Source organism: Wyeomyia smithii, chromosome 3 (genome assembly GCF_029784165.1).
Source record: "Wyeomyia smithii strain HCP4-BCI-WySm-NY-G18 chromosome 3, ASM2978416v1, whole genome shotgun sequence".
NCBI classification, from domain to species: domain Eukaryota; kingdom Metazoa; phylum Arthropoda; class Insecta; order Diptera; family Culicidae; genus Wyeomyia; species Wyeomyia smithii.
The window spans coordinates 171,279,595-171,298,212 of NC_073696.1; the positions used below are offsets into that span (position 1 = coordinate 171,279,595).

Sequence of the window (18,618 nt, forward strand, 5' to 3'; positions counted from 1 at the left end):
TTCCCTTATTTGAAGATATAGTCTATGTTGTCCTACGTGTCCTCCTGTAGGTGTGTAATGATAATCGTGTAATATTTTCTGTAATACTTCCTTTTTTGTAACCATCATTGGTGGTTTATAAATTATAATTTGTATAGAATACACTAGTGTATTGGCTATATTTTTGAAATTTTCTACAGTAATCATTTTGAATATTTCGTCGTTAGTCGACAGCGCTATTTTTCCTTGATTCATTTTTACCATGATATCCTCTAATTTCAGAAGAGCAGATTCTAAAATTTGACTTCCGTTATTTAACTGTTGATGCACTTGTGCAACAGTTTTACTATTTTTCTTGATTATAAACTTTAATTCATTTGCGACTAAAATTGTTTCTAACTTAAGTAATTTATTTGTTTCAGAGGGGTTATTAGTCGAGTACGCAGAGAGGTGATCAATCTCTTCTGGCGTCGACTCCCGTTCATTCATGATAGTATTATAAATTTTACTATTTTGAGTCTGTCTAGTCATAGATCTCGTATTTATTTTTAATATATTTATGTCCTTCAACTCTTCTGAGGTTGTAATTATTCTTGACAACGCGTCTGCTCCTACATTTCCTTTTCCTGGAATGTATTCTATTGTGAAGTCATATTCTTCCAAATCGAGACGCATTCTGGTCAATTTAGAAGTAGGATTCATTCCAAACAGATAAACCAAAGGTCTATGATCTGTCCGAACTGTGAATTTTCTCCCATACAAGTAAGGCTTGAAATAATTAATGGCCCAATGAATAGCCGTTTATTCTTTCAGAATAACAGGTTTATTTTTCTCTGCTTGAATAAATGCTTTACTTGCAAAAGCGATTGGTAAATTTCCATTTTGTGTTTGTTGAGACAGAACTGCTCCACATCCAACGTCTGAAGCATCTGTCGTCAGTATAAATTCCTTTGAAAAATCGGGATATTGCAACAATGTTGGTGATATTAAAATATTTCTCAAACTGTCAAATGCAATTTAACATTTCTCAGTCCAAACGAACGTCGTGTTTTTCTTTAACAACTGATTTAAAGGATATGCCAACGTTGCGAAATTTGGCACAAATTTCCTGTAATAATTACAGAATGCAACGAATCTTCTAACTTCGTCCGCATTTGTTGGTACTGGGTAATTCAACACAGCTTTAAATTTGGAATCATCAGGTAACATACCTTGATCAGTAATCTTATGACCTAAATATGTCACTTCTGTACTGAAAAAATTACATTTTTGTACATTAAGTTTCAGATTATAGTATCTCAAACGTTCAAAAACTTGAGTTAGGTTTGAAAGATGATGATTAACTGAACAACCAATTATTACAATATCATCAATATAAATGAATGCTAACTCTGGCGTCAAACCTGCCATGGCTATTGTCATCATTCGTTGAAAACTATTCGGGCTTATATTTAGTCCGAAAGGCAATCTTGTGAACTGATAATGACCATTTTTTGTTGAAAAGGCGGTGAATTTTCTAGATTCATTGTCTACCGGTATTTGATGAAAACCTGACATGAGATCTAGAGTTGAAAAATACTTTGCTCTACCGAGTTGATCTAAGATGTCATCAATTCTCGGTAGCGGGAATTTATCCGCTAAAATCTTTTTGTTGAGTTGTCTAAAATCGACCACCAAGCGCCATTTTTTTTCATTGTCATTAGACTTCTTTGGCACCAGTAAAATTGGAGAGTTATATGAAGATACTGAGGGCTCAATTATGTTGCTCTCTAACATTTTGTTCACCTGTTTGTCAATCTCGTCATGCTGTGCATGAATTGTCTTATAATTAGGAATGTATACTGGAACATTGTCATTAAGAACAATGTTCTGTGAATAAAAATTATTCTGCGTAACCACTTCCTCTGGTAAACAGAAAATATCTTGGTAGTTCTTAATTAAATTCATAAATTTTTCTTTAGCATATTGCGGAATTTTTTCCATGTTAATGTTATTTAAAATTTGTTCACATCTACTTTCATGCTGACGTTTGTTTTTATTCACGTTAAGAATAACATAGTCAGTTAAACGACTTAACGTAGGTTTAAATTGAGAATAAGATATATACAATGGTTCATTATTAGTATTTATAAACTTAACGTAAGGTTTTATTGCTGAAATAATGGAGTTTCCACAAAATACTCCTGGATAAATCTCTTCAGAATGAACTACCATATCTTCTGAGATTCGTAAATGCGGGACTCTTCTAACGACTTCACTACGACTCGGTATTATGAAGCCTTCATTTAAGTTATCTTCGATTGGTATTGCCATCTGTACATTTCCTATATTAAATGTAAGCAACCAATATTCGTAATCTAAAACACATTTATAATTAACTAAAAAGTCACGTCCTAAAATACCATCTGCTTGAATAGGTAAATCGGGCGTAACTAAATGAAAATTATGGTTCAAAACTAGGCTATTGTTAATGTATAGTGCGGTGTTAACTAAGCCTAAAGTCTCTACGCTATTTTCTGTAATACCAACTAATTTTATTTTATTATTAATATTTACAGATTGATCTGGGTTGATATTACGCGCTTTAAATAACGATATATCAGCTCCAGTATCAATGATTAAATTACAAATTGTATTCCCGGTCATGTGCACTTTGACCTGGATAAAGTTTGATGCATTTAAATTAATTGTCAATATCGGTGTGGCGGTTGGTAACAACTGACTAGTTAGTCGACGTCTAGGATCAATTGTTACTGTTGGCCAAAAAAATAATTTGGATTGGAAAATCCGTTTTGTGGTATTGCTAACTGTTGGTTATTAGCGTTTTGCTGACTGTTTGGTTGATTGGATCCCGTTGCTACTTGAGCGTAGCAGGGATTAACTAAGCGTTCATGATGTTGAGTCGGAATATTGCTCGGTAGTTGCGGAATGTTTTGCTGTCTTGCGAAAAACATTCTTGCAGCTTCAAAATTTCTATTCGGGTTAAACTGACGGTTTTGGTTGTAATTTTGATTAAAACCTCTATTAAACCGATTAAAGTTCCTATTGTTCTGCTGTTGATTGTATTGGTTGTTATGATTGCTATGATTTCTATAGTTATTAAGTGGGAATCGTGGTTGATATCGATTGTTGAAATTAGTTCTTTGATTATTATTCCTCTGCGGTATCCTGTTCACGTTATTGTTTTGATATCTATTTCTGTTACTCGTGGCGTTTAGTACCACTGCGTTCGATGTTGACGTAGTAACATTTTCATTCTCCACCATTATATTAATGGCTTTCTGGAGATTGGTGAATTTACCTACTTTTAACATTATTTTTGTCTCTGAGTTTGAAGCATTCGCTACCAATGTTTGGATAGCAGCTTTTTGAGACATTTTCTTTGCGACTTCGCTCGGAATTTTTTCGGTAATATAGGTTTCAGTCAATTTTTCAGCAAGTGAATCTACTTGCTTAGTAAAATTTTGCAAATCGCTTGGAGATTTTAACTTCAAGTTATTCAGATTACTTTTAGCTGAATCTGACGTACTTTTCTCACTGCAATTGCTGATCAAAGCTTGAGTAATTCCGTCATAATCATCCGGAATTATAGCGAATAGATTTCTCGCTTTCCCACTTAGTTTAGTTAAAATAACTTGAATAGCCGCTGCTTTGTTTTCAGCGGGTACTATTGTCTTAACTACATTTACTGCGTCCACGAAGGATTTAACTCCTCCGGAGTTTCCATCATACGCAGGAATTAAGGTAGCCAGTTCGGCTGCTGTTTTTATATTAAGTGCCATTGATACTGCGGTATGAGCACGTTTACACCAAATGATTAATTTGGCTAAAATTTTTAATTTAAATTTTCTTTTTATTAAGTGAATATCACTGTTCGTTCTCGAGAACGAGTTAGTGGTACTCGGTGTTGCTAATTTATTATCGCTGTTTGCTCTTGAAAGCGAATCATTAATGTCGGGTTTCAGAAGAAGTTTTTTATTAGTAACTTCAGGCTCACTATCATACCCTCTTTGAGTCACTGGGGTGTTGTCCAGAATATTTATGCATTTGTTATATGTTTCCTTTAATTTAGTATAGACTTCTACTTCCTCATTCCAGTTTTCAGTTCTGATTCTATACCGTAGGGATTGTAATAAGATTTTATATTCTGTAAACAATTCCTGAAGTTGAATTGTTTTGGTTTGTATGCCCGATAATGTTCTTCCTCTAGTTTTATTTTTATATAAATTAAGATATTCTCTGTTTATGAAAGCTTCAATCTCTTTCAACCGTTCCATCTACTACTAACTAAATTCGATATGATGCAAAATCATTTGCTTAAATTTTAGCATAAACAGATTTTTAATTTTAAATTATTATATTGATTATGCAAACACAAAATTCTAGCAGTTTTTTTTTTTAAATTTTAAATTATTATATTTATTATACAAACACAAGTATCACTTATCTGGCAATACTGCTGCTGTCGTGTCGTACAGGCTGGTTGACAATCGGTGATGAAGCTTGACCTCTGCTGCTGATGCGAACATTTCGATAACTGTACACTAGTGAATCCATTGATGGTGACGGTTTGTTTGGTTTATTTTTATATATATTTTTTAAACACTGTTTACCTGCTTCGGGCGAGGTAGCTACCGTTAAGTTTTTTATCAAAAATGATTCAATTTTTTTTTAACACTGTTTACCTTCTTCAGGCGAGGTAGTTGCCCATGACTGTTTTTAATTATTGTTTATTAAAACACTTTTAACAGCCATCTTTCGGTGGCATAAAGTCTTTTGAAAGTTCACTACACGTGGCTGATGTCGTGGAGACTTTTCGCGATTTTCAGCGCGCGCTTATTAATGCTTATTAATGCACTTTCACTCAGATTGTTGCCGCAACAACTCCCACCTTTTACGCTCACCCGCGTAGAAGGCTTTTTTCTGTGCCTTCGTCATACGGGGTGGCGTTTTTTTTATAATTTTCTTCTGTTCTACGTTTGGGGTATACGCAGGGGCGTCTGCGTCGTCCCAACACTCTTCACTCTGCATTTCTGAGCAGGTCACTAAGTCTCTTTTTTTTCAATTTTCGAGGACTTAACACTTTCCGTATTTGCTTCACTTTTCACCTCACGGCCACGAACTTCTGCAATCCGACAATTTGCAGATCACTCTGTCGGCGCCATATTATAAGTTAAATCACTTTGACGTTGAAACATTGAATAATCTTTATTTTTTAGGTTTACGGGTTGGTTCTTACAGCTAAGTTTACGCTGCTTAATTCTAGTACTACGAACTAGTGGGAGAAAAACATAGCTACCTCATTTACTTGTCATCCAATCGTGGGCTAGCTTGATGACGCCGCTACGATTGGTAATTTGAATACATAACATACAAACATACAGGCGTGCGCGGCAGGCGCAGATAGCCTGTGAGTTTGTTTGTTTATTTTGCAGCCATATGCGCACATCGCATTGGGCTTGGGATAGGTCTGGACAAGACATGGGATTGTGACATTGGATACTCTCACTGTGGCAGTAAGGCATTATGCAACTCAAGTGCATTAGCTTAGTTATGCAACTTGTGAGGTTGGAAATAATTTATTGGCTGGGAAGGAACGTGACCCAGAATAACTGCTGGACATGTACTTTAGACTGGTGAGAAAATTAAAGGATTTGTTAATCGTTTTGGGACTTGTGGGAATCATGAGTGGTTTGGAAATTATGGTTTGTGAGTGGGAAATAAAGCAATACTTTGCTTTGGCTTTTCTTGAAAGCATAAGGGAAAATGGTTTCTTGGGAACATATGGGAAAAAGGTGGATTTCGTTATTAATTTATGGTCTTGGGAAAGTTATCTTGAAGTTGTGGGAAATTCATAAAATTCAAAAAATTCATAATCTGGGATATACCATAGGTTGCGGTCGCTGTTGCTGATTCAGTGCGGCCATGCTCTGCATCAACTGGGTAAATATATTGGACTGATGTTCCAAGAACATCTTAAATTGAATCCATTTTCAATGAGGAAATCCTTTTACCAATGAACTTGATTCAACACGTTTCGACACGATTCACCGCGACGTTATTTTGGTAGTTTTGGTCACTGCTTTATATGGAGACCGTCTTATGAGCAGTGTTCAGAACAGGTTTGTAAATGGTCACGGTAGAACGACTTTTCATACTGTCATAAAAATAGAAAACATAACTTCTAATATAGCGAAGAAATATAAAAAGGTTTTTTCGGTTAAGTTGTAGGGCTTTAAAAATTATAAAACTTTGCAGAAAAAGTTTAATTTCAATGACGTCTGTTTATTGAGATATCATCATCATTCATTCGACGTGAAGACAATGAACACATCTATCTCGTTTTCGCTTTCTGTGAATCTATCATAAATTTAGCATTTTTAGGAAATTCCTGGTGCTTCTTTTGCGGCCTAATCCGCAAGTCGGCAGTAACTGGGTCTGAAAAAAAAAAAAACAATAGACGACGTATTAGATCATTGTTAGAAACTATTTATGAATTTTTTCGCGTGTCACTTGTTAAGTGACTCTTGCACTTCTTTAGATAAGTGGCCGATTGGAATATTGACGTGAAAAATGATGTTCGCCGAAATTAAATCCGAAATGAAATTTCATGGACAGATTGAATAAACATGTAGAAAATTGATACTTTTATCATAATTTTTGGAAATTGAAATAATATCATCGGAAAAAAGCGGGAAATCGAAAATTGATTTTGAGTTTGATGCCCTAAATTCAGTAGGATCTGCTTTTCTATAGAGCATCTGTATGCAAATTTGTATTTGACTATTTAGAAATTGTTCAGCTATTGAAACCCCAAATCAGCAGTCTCGCAAGTCCGCGCTTTTGAAATATTTAAACTAATGTGACTTAACAAATTCTTCGTACTTAAGCACTCGTACGTGTAAATTTTGAACTTAATCGGTTCTGTAGTTGTTGACGCTAGAGTGAACAGACAGATTTTCAAAAAATGAACAGTAGAGCGGTTTTGAATGTTTAATTTGAGCTACAAAAACAATAAGCTTTTTTCGTCAAAATACGATTAGATCAGCTCAACTTTTAAACATTTTTGCTTCCAAAATGTAACTTTTCACATCTAGCTTTGAACATGTAAAGGCTGTACCTAGTAGTAAAATTGTCAGTTTTCCAATAGAAGCAATAGAATTGCTCTAAGTGGTATACATTTAGTGTTTGGTCCACGTTAAGATAAAAATATTCAAGGAACTTAAAAGTAGAAAATTTCTGAGTAAATTAACTGAGTTAGGACATATGCACATAAAAGTTTTTTTTCCACTTGTGGCACTCTATCATTGAAAAATTGCCAACACCTCGCTTAAAAATCCACAACTAACTCTAAATTTACTAACTTGCTTCGTTTTCACTGTAGAGACTTTCTAGACAGAGTTATGGTCGACTAAAAAATATTTGCATACACATAGTCACATCCAACACAGAACTTAAAAGGTTTTTTTTTTTGTTACAGAGTCTCATCAGAGAATAATGACAACGACAAATATATGCAAGAACAAGTTGAAGTAGTATTTTCCACCGAAAAGGTCAGCGAAGATGAGAATATTGAAACATCAATGCATGTCGACGTCATCAACATCTCTAGCAGCTCTAGTAGCTCTAATGATAATGATGATAACGACGAGAACCAACAAGATGCAGATAATAACAGCGATGATAAGGACGATTGTTTTGATGATACGAATCCTGCTAAAAAGCCATTAGAAGATGAATGCAAGAACCTTGATGCAGAAGAAATGATGAACTATGCGGACATGGGAAGTGCTGGTCCAAAAATAGAATCGAATAGAAATACCTCTGATTTCTATTCAGATACTGTTCCGGATATTATCTTAGACCCGGAGACTAAACAAGAAATCCATACAGGTGGATCGAATGAAGCTCAAGTTTCTACGACAACCTCTGCAAATTCCAATGTGGATAACCCAGATGAACCGGCAAATGTAGTTCTTCAAATAGAAAATATTCATAACATTTCAAGTGAAATTATTAGACATCATGAAGCCGAAGACTTGACTGTTCAACAAGAAGTGGCTTTGCAAATAGAAAATAGAGCACAGACTCCAGAGCCGTCGACAAGCAGGGCTCGGCACATGACTGTGTCTTTGAATGAACGAACAGATGCAGGAAATGCCGAAGGTAACATTGTTACACCGTCTAGAGACGAATCATTTAGTCTTAAAAAGGATGATAAATTTTTGGGACAGCCGAAAAAAGCACATGAGGTTGAAATTCCTGTTATGAACCTTTCCGTAAAACCAGATGAAGCACATGAAGCAAATCGTAAGAATAGCAAAAGTGATGAAAGCGATGATGCTGCGGTACTAAATCTTTCTACCGGGCCGATAGTTGGAGTAATGCCAAGTGACGAACAAAAATCTGAAACAGATAATTCCACAGCCATCGATAATTACAAAAATGTTTCAACATCAAAAAATACTAACAGAGAGCAATCTGGAATTGAACGTAATGAAAATCAAGGTGCAGAAGCTAGTTCTACTGATATTTCGAAGGATACTTCCATGTTATGGAATGATACTAATCATAAAACAAAGACTTCAAGATCAAGAAGAATTTCAACTGACAGTGTGCCAGCATCTTCTTCCACCCCGAGAAGAAATATTAGAACCCGAAGAATGTCTGCGATTGAGGAAATAGAGAAATATGAAACTACACCATCGAAACGAAGAACCCGAGCTTCTTCAATTGCGGCAGAAATCATGTCACCGAATACTCCTCTAGGCTGCGACAGGAAACATTCTTCAATGACAAATATTGCAACTCCTGAAAACGAAATTCTAACTCCTAGGAGATCACTAAGAGCTACATCACTTGCAAAAGAATTTTTAACTACTACAACTCCCATAGCAAAAAAGCGGTGTTCATCTGAAACTAAAACTGAAACGATAGCAAAAGAAAACATCAATTCGTTGAAAAAAACAGATAGTAGTTCGATAGATGAGCTTGGATCAGAAAAGTCTTTCACCAGCTCTATTAGTCGGCGCAGAGGTCGAAGATATTCTGCCATGATTGGTAAACAAACAACGGAATCAACAATCTCTCTACCAGTTACTGAACCATCTCCATCGAAACCGTCTGTTTCCTCAAATACAGTTGATGAGGAATCATTTGTCGAGTATTCTACAAATCGCCGCCTAACGCGGCATCAATCAGCAATTATCGAAAAATCATTACATATGGCACGTAAAATGTCCGCAATACCTGAAGTTATAAACGATGCGATATTCCATGAAGATCATGAAAGTGAAGCCGAATCAGCTGTGTCGAACATCAGTAATACTTCGAAGCGTTCTACGCGGTCCAAATTAAGTCAGCAGTCTCGATCAAAATCACAGACTGGTAGTAATAATCGGCCAAAAGCGGTGTATTCCTCTAGATCATCGGTATCCAAACGAGATAGTAGCGACGCAGAAAGTTACGATACTGATCAAAGTGCGAGTCCTTCTAAAAAATCGATATTGGAAACCATTTCCGAAGAAGGTGGTAAGTTATTTCCTTTGTAAATAATAAAGTAAATATAAAATTTAGGTCAACAAGTTCCGTAAAAGCTATAGGAATCATCAGATCGAAACGAACGAGTACAGCAAAAAACCTCTTTCGGTTTTTTTATCAAAAAATCACTTTCGGTTCTCTCCATCAAAAATAAGATGTTGGGCCGTAAAGTTTTTATAACATGATTATAATTCCACAAAAAATGTACCAATAATAATATTTTTGCCTTTCTCCTGGAAAGGTATAGCAATCACTGCAAAAACTAAAGGTATAAAAGTGCTCAAAAGGGCCGAATGCCGTATATCACTCGACTCAGTTCGACGAGCTGAGCATTTTCTGTATGTGTGTGTAACGCTTTTACAAACTCACTCGATTTTCAGAGATGGCTGGACCGATTTTCATGAAATTATTTGCAAATGAAAGGTCTAGTTGCCCCATAAGACCCTATCGAATTTTATTGTAATCGGATTTTTAGTTTAGAGGTTATGTTTAAAAATGTGAAAATCACGAAACATAATTATCTCAGAAACTACTCAACTGATTTTAACAAAATTGATTTTAAATGAACGGGCTACCTAAAAAACCCTTACCTTTTGAATTTCATAGAGATTAGAGGTGTGGTTCGAAAGTTATTTACAGAAACGTGTTCTGGAAAGCGTTTTATCCCACTCATGTTTCTCAGAGATGGCTGGACCGATTTCCACAAAATCAGTGTCGTATGGATGGTCTAGTTGCCCCATAAGACCCTATTGATTTTTTTTTGCAATCTGACTTTCACTTTTCCTGTTATGTTTAAAAATGTGAAATCCAGCTTTATAAAGAAACATATTCGGAAGACTACTTAAACTTACTAACTTTTCTCAGAGATAGCTAAACTGATTTTCACAAAATTAGTGTCATATGAAAGCAGGGGCGGATTAACGCGTAGGCGAAGCAGGCGGTCGCCTGCTCGTCAATCATCGAGGGGCGGCAAACAGACAGCTAATGCGTGTGCTTATTTTTTAAGCGACGAGGAAATTTTTTCTCTCTCTAGCAGGATTTCCATTCACGTGCGACGCGACTATCCACATTTTCATGTACTAACACTCCACAGGGTTAGTAACGAAAGGCTGAAACTCAAAAGGCTGAAACCCGAAAGGCTGAAACTCGAAAGGCTGAAAAGTATGTTTCATAACGAAAGGCTGAATGCACAAAAGGCTGAAACCACAAAAGGCTGAATGGACGAAAGGCTGAAACATGAAAGGCTGAAACTTTTGTAACTTGAATCATAATCGTTGAAAAATTCGGAGACATGGATAACAAACCTTTATAAAGTGACAGAGTTCAATGTTTGAGTATTAATTGGTTTGTGCAATGGAAAATTAATTTTCGGCAACATTTGAATCTATACACACTTGACTCTTGTACACGTTTCCTAGATGATTCAGGGCGAGACGGCCGAAGGCCGCGAGTGTGCGCCGGCGACCCGCCGTCGGAAGCGCCGGCCACTGCGGGGGGCAGCCCCTCCGCAGAAATCACCTCTGTATAGGTTCGTTCGTTTTCCTAGGTCTACTGACTCGTAGGGGTGATCCCCTAGTTTAGTCCGAACGAGCGATAGCGAGTAAGGACAGCATACATCTCAGACAATCGAGTCGGCCGTAGGCCGCGAGTGTTTTTTTAGAAATGAACTTTGTGAATTTCAGCCTTATGATTTTCAGCTTTTCTTGATTCAGCCTTTCGTGTTTTCAGCCTTATGTAGTTTTCAGCCTTTCGTGATTTCAGCCTTTCGTGTTTCAGCCTTTTGAGTTTCAGCCTTTCGTAGTAAACCCCACTCCACATACCACAGTCTTCTTGCAAAATTTCAGCTCAGTCGGACTTCGAAAAGTGGTGCCTCGAAGCGGTCAAAGTTTCACTTTTTCGGCCGATAGAAAGTGCACTGGTGGTTCGTAAAATGTTCGATATTGAAAAAAATGGTCTTAGAAATGCATGAAACGTCGAGATCTGTCATAATCTCTTAAACTAATTATCTTAAACTTTTTTTGTAAAAATCAATTTTTGTAAAAATCAATCCGTTCCATGCAGCAACCGTTCTCTCAATCTTGTTGTTAGCGATGGTGCCAAGTCATGTTTTGATGCAGTAGACTTTTTCAGTGTCGTGCAAGAAATTTTCAACTTCTTTTCTGCTTGAACTCATCGTTCAAAAAACACATTACTTCTCTAACGGTAAAGCCTCTGAGTGGAACGCGTTGGGAAAGTCGAATTGATGCTGTCACTCCCTTGAGGTTTAATATAGGAGAAATTTATTATGTCCTATATGAAGCAATCGAGGATCTGAAGCAAGATGCGGTTGCAAGAAATACTGCAAAAAGCCTCAGATCGACTTGAACTGTCCTACAGTACGGTCGCATTTTACCAATAGCTCGAGGCTTAGTCTTAGACTAGCGAGAGATATTGAAATTTTGCTTTTCGCTTTCAACGGGCAATCTTTTTAAAAGACTACCTGTTGAAACGCAAAGTAATAAATTTGTTTTTTTTAACGTTAACGAATGTTTAGTGAGTAAATTTGGTTTGAGATATTTCTACTTTAATTCTATAGTGAAGTGAAAGTGTAGTGAAGTTTTCCAGTTATGCCTGGAAAAAATAAAAAAGCTCGCTTTGATGCGGCTTCAAGGAAACGTGAGGCATCTCCTCCAAGTGACACTGAAATTTCGACTAACAGGTATGATATTCTTTCTTCCGTTGGGGATCAAGAAATCCAAACTTCTCATACTGGGCATAAAGCCGTTATGAAGAAGGTAAAAGTTCCACCTATTGTGGTATTAGTAGCAAATTTAAAAGCATTTCGATCAGAACTTTTATCATTTCTGTCGGATGTGAAAGTTAATTTTCAAATTGGCCGCCAAGGCGAAATTCGTATTTTGGCCGAATCTCTTGATGGCCATAAACATCTTTTACAGTATTTGACTGAAAAGATGTATAAATTTTATTCTTTTGATGCCAAAAACGAGAGACCGTTTAAGGCTGTTTTGAAAGGTCTTTCAAATGACCAAACTATTGAGGAAATTAAAGATTGTTTGTCAGAATCACTTGGTTTTGCCCCTAACCAAGTAATTTTGATGAAGCGAAAGGCAAATGCCAAAATTAACCAAACTGGAATACACCAGGAAAAATTACTTAGTACATTTTGATCGTACCAAAGTAAATAATTTGAAATGTTTGGAAAAGGCACGTGTTTTATTTAACGTGCGAATAAAGTGGGACAATTTCAAGAGACATGGAGAAATCCATAATCTTACTCAATGTCGGAATTGTCAAGCCTATGGTCATGGAACTCGAAACTGCCATATGGCAGCAAAATGTATGATTTGTGGTGACACTGGTCACACGAAAGATATCTTCCAGACAACGTAGGAATTCTAAGCAACCTGTTGTCAATGTGGGTATACAAGAGACTTTCAATACTGTTCAGGCATCACCAGCACTTTCATTAGCAGGTGTGTCTGTAGGTAATAATTTGAATTCAGCTAACAAATTTCAGACGAAAAATCCTGTTCAGGCAACACCAGGCTGTTCATATGCCAGTGTCCTTACAGGTAATATTTCAAATTCAAACAGCAACAAACCATTCGTGTTTGGTGCTGAAAAGTCAGCCAGTATTGATTTAGGTAGTCCAACTCCTGAAAAGATTGAATACCTACAACAATCCATGCTGCAGCTAATGTCCGTTTTGTTGAACTGTAACTCGATGTACGAGGCTGTTCAAGAGGGTATAAAATTTCCAACTAATATTGTTATGAAATTGAAATTCAGCAATGATTTTAAATAATGCTGTAAATTTTTTAAATTGGAATGCTCGCTCTTTAAAAGCGAAAGAGGATGAATTTTTCAATTTTTTAACAGTCCACGATGTGCATATTGCAGTTGTGACTGAAACGCTTTTAAAGCCAAATATTAAACTAAAAAAGAGCCCAAATTACATGGTTCATAGGTTTGATAGAACTGATGTTGCCGGTGGTGGAGTTGCAATAGTTATCCACCGTCGAATAAAACATCGTGTTTTACCCCATCTTTAAACCAAAGTTATCGAGAGTTTGGGAATTGAAATTGAAACAAGTATTGGCATTTTATTTAGAGCCGCAGTGTATTTGCCTTTTTAATGCACTGGTGAGCGAAAAAATTATTTCAAGGGAGATTTGCAAAAACTCACAAGAAATAAATCGAAATTTTTAATCATCGGTGATTTTAATGCGAAACATCGATCTTGGAATAATGCTAATATTGCTAATATTGCTAAAATATTGTTTAATGATTGCTCGGCTGGATTTTATTAAGTTTTATTTCCAAATGGTCCTACATGTTATTCTTCTATCAAAAATCCATCTACAATTGATTTGGTACTAACTAATCAAAGTCATTCATGCAGTGATTTATTAACTCATGCTGACTTTGATTCTGATCATCTTCCCATAACATTTTCTATTTCCCATGAAACTATTTTAAATCCCACTAGATCTGTGTTAAATTATCACAAGACTAATTGGGATAGATATCGTTCTACGATCGAAGAAAATTTGAATGATGATATTATTTTACAAAATAGTGCTGGCATTAGATAATTTTAGCAGCTTAATACTCAATGCCCGGAATTTATCAGTTCCTAAAGCTCGAGTGAAATTTAATGCACCAATTATTGACAGTGAACTTCAACTTCTTATACGTTTGAAGAACATACGGAGACGTCAATACCAAAGATCTCGTGATCCTGCTTTGAAAATTATTTTTCAAGAATTACAAAAGGAAATTAAACATAGATTCACTCTCTTGCGAAATGAGAATTTCATGAGAGAAGTTGAACAACTAAAACCTTTTTCAAAACCTTTCTGGAAACTTTCGAAGGCTCTTAAGAAACCTTCGAAGCCCATTCCAGTCCTTAAAGATGGTGATTGCATTTTTCTAACGAATGAACAAAAATCTCAAAAACTTGCTCAGCAGTTTGAGAGTGTTCACAACTCCAATTTGAACGTAGTAAGTCCTATTGAAAATGAAGTAAACCAAAAGTATGATCAGATCACCACCCAAGAATTTCTTTCTGAAGAGGTATTGGAAACAAACTTGAATGAGGTGCGAACTATTCTCAAAAAATTCAAAAACATGAAAGCACCAGGAGATGATGGGATTTTCTATATCCTCATCAAAAGACTTCCCGAAAACTCTTTAAATTTCTTGGTAAAAATTTTTAACAGATGCTTTGCGCTAGCACATTTTCCTACGAAATGGAAAAATGCCAAAGTCACTCCAATTTTAAAACCCGAAAAGAATCCAGCTGAGGCATCAAGTTATCGACCAATTAGTTTACTTTCCTCTATTAGCAAACTTTTTGAAAGAATAATTCTTAATAGAATGATAACACATATTAATGAGAACTAAATTTTTGCAAATGAGCAGTTTGGTTTTCGCCATGGGCATTCCACTACTCATCAGTTACTTAGAGTAACAAATATGATTCGAACTAATAAATCTGAAGGCTATTCGACTGGAGCTGCGCTTCTAGATATAGAAAAGGCATTCGACAGTGTTTGGCATAAAGGTTTAATAGCTAAAATGTCAAATTTCAGTTTTCCGCTTTACCTTACAAAAATGATACAAAGTTATTTAACTGACCGCACTCTTCAGGTTAACTATCTAAATGGTAAATTTAATAGATTGCCTGTTAGAGCTGGTGTGCCTCAGGGGAGTATCTTGGGCCCAATCTTATATAACATTTTTACTTCTGATCTTCCTGATTTACCACCAGGTTGTGAGAAATCTCTGTTTTGTGACGATACAAGCATTTCCGCAAAAGGTAAAAGCCTTCGTGTCATATACAGTCGGCTACAAACAAGTTTAGATATATTTTCTTCATACTTGCAGAAATGGAAGATTTCCCCTAATGCTTCTAAAACACAGTTAATTATTTTTCCTCATAAGCCAAAAGTTTCATTTCTCAAACCCACCCATAACCACGTTATTAAGATGAACGGTGTGGTCTTAAATTGGTCTGAGCAAGTTAAATACTTAGGGCTAATATATGATAAGAATCTTACTTTCAAGGAGCACATTGAAAATATCCAGTCAAAGTGCAATAAGTTGTTGTACAACCAGGAAGAAGACACTTCAAAGGATTCAGAATAAACTTTTGAAAATGATTTTGTAGCGTCCTCCCTGGTTTAGCACGAACGGGCTACATAGGCTCACTAATGTAGAAACATTAGAAAATATGTCAAGCCAAATTATCAACAAATTCCGACAAAAATCGTTGCAATCCTCAATTGCAACGATTAGCTCACTTTATAGTCAGTAAGATAGTTTTAGGTTTATTTTAAGTTTTGTTTTATTCCTTTTTTTTTCTTGGCAAGTGGGTTTAATAATTTTCCTACAATTACATTAACTTAACTGCAAAAGCTAATAACATTCAATATAAAAAAGCGTACATATATATATATATATATATATATATATATATATATATATATATATATATATATATATATATATATATATATATATATAGAAGACGACAAATCGTCCAAAAATGGGAAAGAAGGCGCGAAGCAGGGGCGACGCCCTCATACTCAAGACGGAGGGGTCCAAGTACTCCGAAGTCTTGAAGAAAATGAGAGGCGAAACCCAGCTCAAGGATCTGGGAGCGGATGTGCGGACCATCCGTCGTTCTCGCACCGGCGAGATGATCCTTGAGCTCCGTAAGGATGCTAAAAACAAGGGCGCTGCCTACAAGACGGTAGCCGAGCAGGTCCTCGGGAAAGATGTGCAAATTCGGGCACTCACCTCAGAGGTGACTCTCCAGCTCAAAAACCTGGATGAAATCACCGAGAGGTGCGATATTGCACAGGCCCTCAAGGAGAAGTGCGGAGTGGAAGTAGCCACTGAGGTAATTCGCCTCCGAAAGGGTCCAGCGGGGACCCAGGTGGCCACTTTCCGGCTTGCATCGGCCGATGCAGCTCTGGCCCTGAAGACAGCCAAACTTAAGGTTGGCTGGTCAGTATGTCCCCTGAGCATACTCCAGCTGCCGGACGTTTGCTTCAGGTGTTTCGAGGGAGGGCACAAGTCCTGGACCTGCAAGGGGCCCGATAGGAGCCAGTTATGTAGGCGTTGTGGTGGTGCTGGCCATAAAGCTAAAGACTGCGGGGAGCCTCCCAAGTGCTTGGTATGTATTGGAAAACGGGACGCCAAGCACTTTATGGGAGGCCCACGGTGCCCAGTCGGTAAGGCGGCCACGAAACCACGGGCGTGAGGGTGACACAATTGAACCTGAACCATTGCTATGCGGCACAGCAGCTGCTATACCAAGCAGCGTCTGAGTCGCGGTCGGACATCGCAATCGTATCGGACCCCTACTGCATTCCTCCCGGAAACGGTAATTGGGTTGCAGATAAGTCCAGTACGGCGGCCATATGCACGACCAGCAAGTTCCCGGTTCAGGAGGTTGTGTCAACCTCAAATGAAGGATACGCGGTTGCCAAGGTGGACGGAGTGTTCTACTGCAGTTGTTATGCTCCGCCGCGTTGGTCTATCGAAAGGTTCACCCAGATGGTCGATTTGTTATCTATGGAGCTGACGGGACTAACACCCTTAGTAGTGGCGGGCGACTTCAACGCTTGGGCTGTTGAGTGGGGAAGCCGCCGCACGAACCGGAGGGGTCAGATCTTGTTGGAAGCTTTGGCAAAGCTCAACCTAGATCTGGCCAACGTTGGAACCAAGTGTACATTCAGCAAAATGGTGCGGAGTCGATCATCGACGTGACGTTCTCCAGCCCAGGACTGATCGTGAACTGGAGGGTAGACGATGGCTACACCTATAGTGACCACCAGTCGGTCTGCTTTAGCGTAGTCCAGAACGTGAGGCGGCAGGCGACGGGTAGAGCCAATACTCCGACCGTCCGCGGGTGGAAGACATCGCATTTCGATGCCGAGGTATTTGCAGAAGCAATGAGAAGAGAGCGCGAGGGGGGCAGTTGGCTCCGCCCGAGTGCTGACCAATTAGTTGCCACATTATCGCGGGCGTGCGACGCCACCATGCCTAGGACCCGCCAACCTAGGAATGGTAAGTCACCGGTATACTGGTGGACCGACGCGATAGCGGACCTCCGTAGCGCGTGCCTCCGTGCAAGACGGATGTTGCAACGTGCACGTACCGATGCACAGAGGGTAGAGCGCCGTGTAGTATTCGGATCTGCAAGATCGGCGCTTAAAAGTGCGATAAAGGCGAGCAAAAGGGCCTGCTTCGATAGGCTATGCGCGAGTGCCAATACGAATCCGTGGGGCAACGCCTACAGAGTCGTAATGGCGAAGACCAAAGGCGTGTTGGCGCCTGCAGAGCGATCACCAGCGATGCTGGAGCGTATCATCGAGGGACTCTTTCCACGACACGAGCCAAATCCTTGGCCTCCGGTTGCTGAGTCTCACGTCCGACGTTCCAGTATCTCAGACACAGACCAGGGATGGTCGGCCAACCTGCCGGGCATCCAATCCGTGAGAGACGGCAGCCGTGCAGAGGTTGTGGAGGAGGTAAGGGTTACGAATGAGGAACTCATCGTGATCGCCAACTCCCTAAAGGTGAGCAAGGCACCGGGACCGGATGGAATCCCGAACTTGGCCATCAGGACGGCCATGAAAGTGGCCCCCGATCTATTTCGAGCAGTCATGCAGAAGTGCCTGGATGACTGCCTCTTTCCGGACAGGTGGAAGCGACAGAGATTGGTGCTGTTGCCGAAGGCTGGGAAACCGCCAGGGGACCCATCGGCATACAGACCTATCTGTCTGCTAGACACTACGGGCAAGGTGCTTGAGAGGATTATCCTCAACAGACTGGTGAAGTACACAGAGGGTGTAAACGGTCTGGCAAGTAACCAGTTCGGCTTCCGGAAAGGTAGATCCACGCTGGATGCTATTCTCTCTGTCACCAAGACGGCAGAGGTAGCACTCCAGCGTAAGAGTTGGGGCATTCGCTATTGCGCAATCGTCACGCTTGACGTGAAGAATGCATTCAATAGCGCCAGTTGGGACTCCATAGCGCTCGCGCTTAGGAGCATCCACGTACCGGTGTCGTTGTACAAGATTTTGG

General features: G+C 38.5%; 1 protein-coding gene and 1 long non-coding RNA gene across 6 annotated transcripts in view; one reads left to right on the plus strand and one right to left on the minus strand.

The window, feature by feature from the left end:
- Positions 1-18,618, plus strand: part of LOC129732965 (protein ELYS) — an 83,395-nt gene that overhangs the window by 24,244 nt on the left and 40,533 nt on the right. For all 5 annotated transcript variants that reach the window (XR_008729396.1, XR_008729397.1, XR_008729398.1 and 2 more), the window contains exon 9: positions 7,460-9,510. Coding sequence is in view for 2 of the 5 variants with exons in the window: in XM_055694456.1 (XP_055550431.1) it covers positions 7,460-9,510 (2,051 nt within the window). In the remaining 3 variants the exon portion in view is untranslated. The remainder of the gene's footprint in view (positions 1-7,459; positions 9,511-18,618) is intronic.
- Positions 6,317-18,618, minus strand: part of LOC129732966 (uncharacterized) — a 46,895-nt gene continuing 34,593 nt past the window's right edge. Inside the window, exon 3 of the long non-coding RNA XR_008729399.1 lies at positions 6,317-6,417. This is a non-coding gene — a long non-coding RNA (uncharacterized LOC129732966). The remainder of the gene's footprint in view (positions 6,418-18,618) is intronic.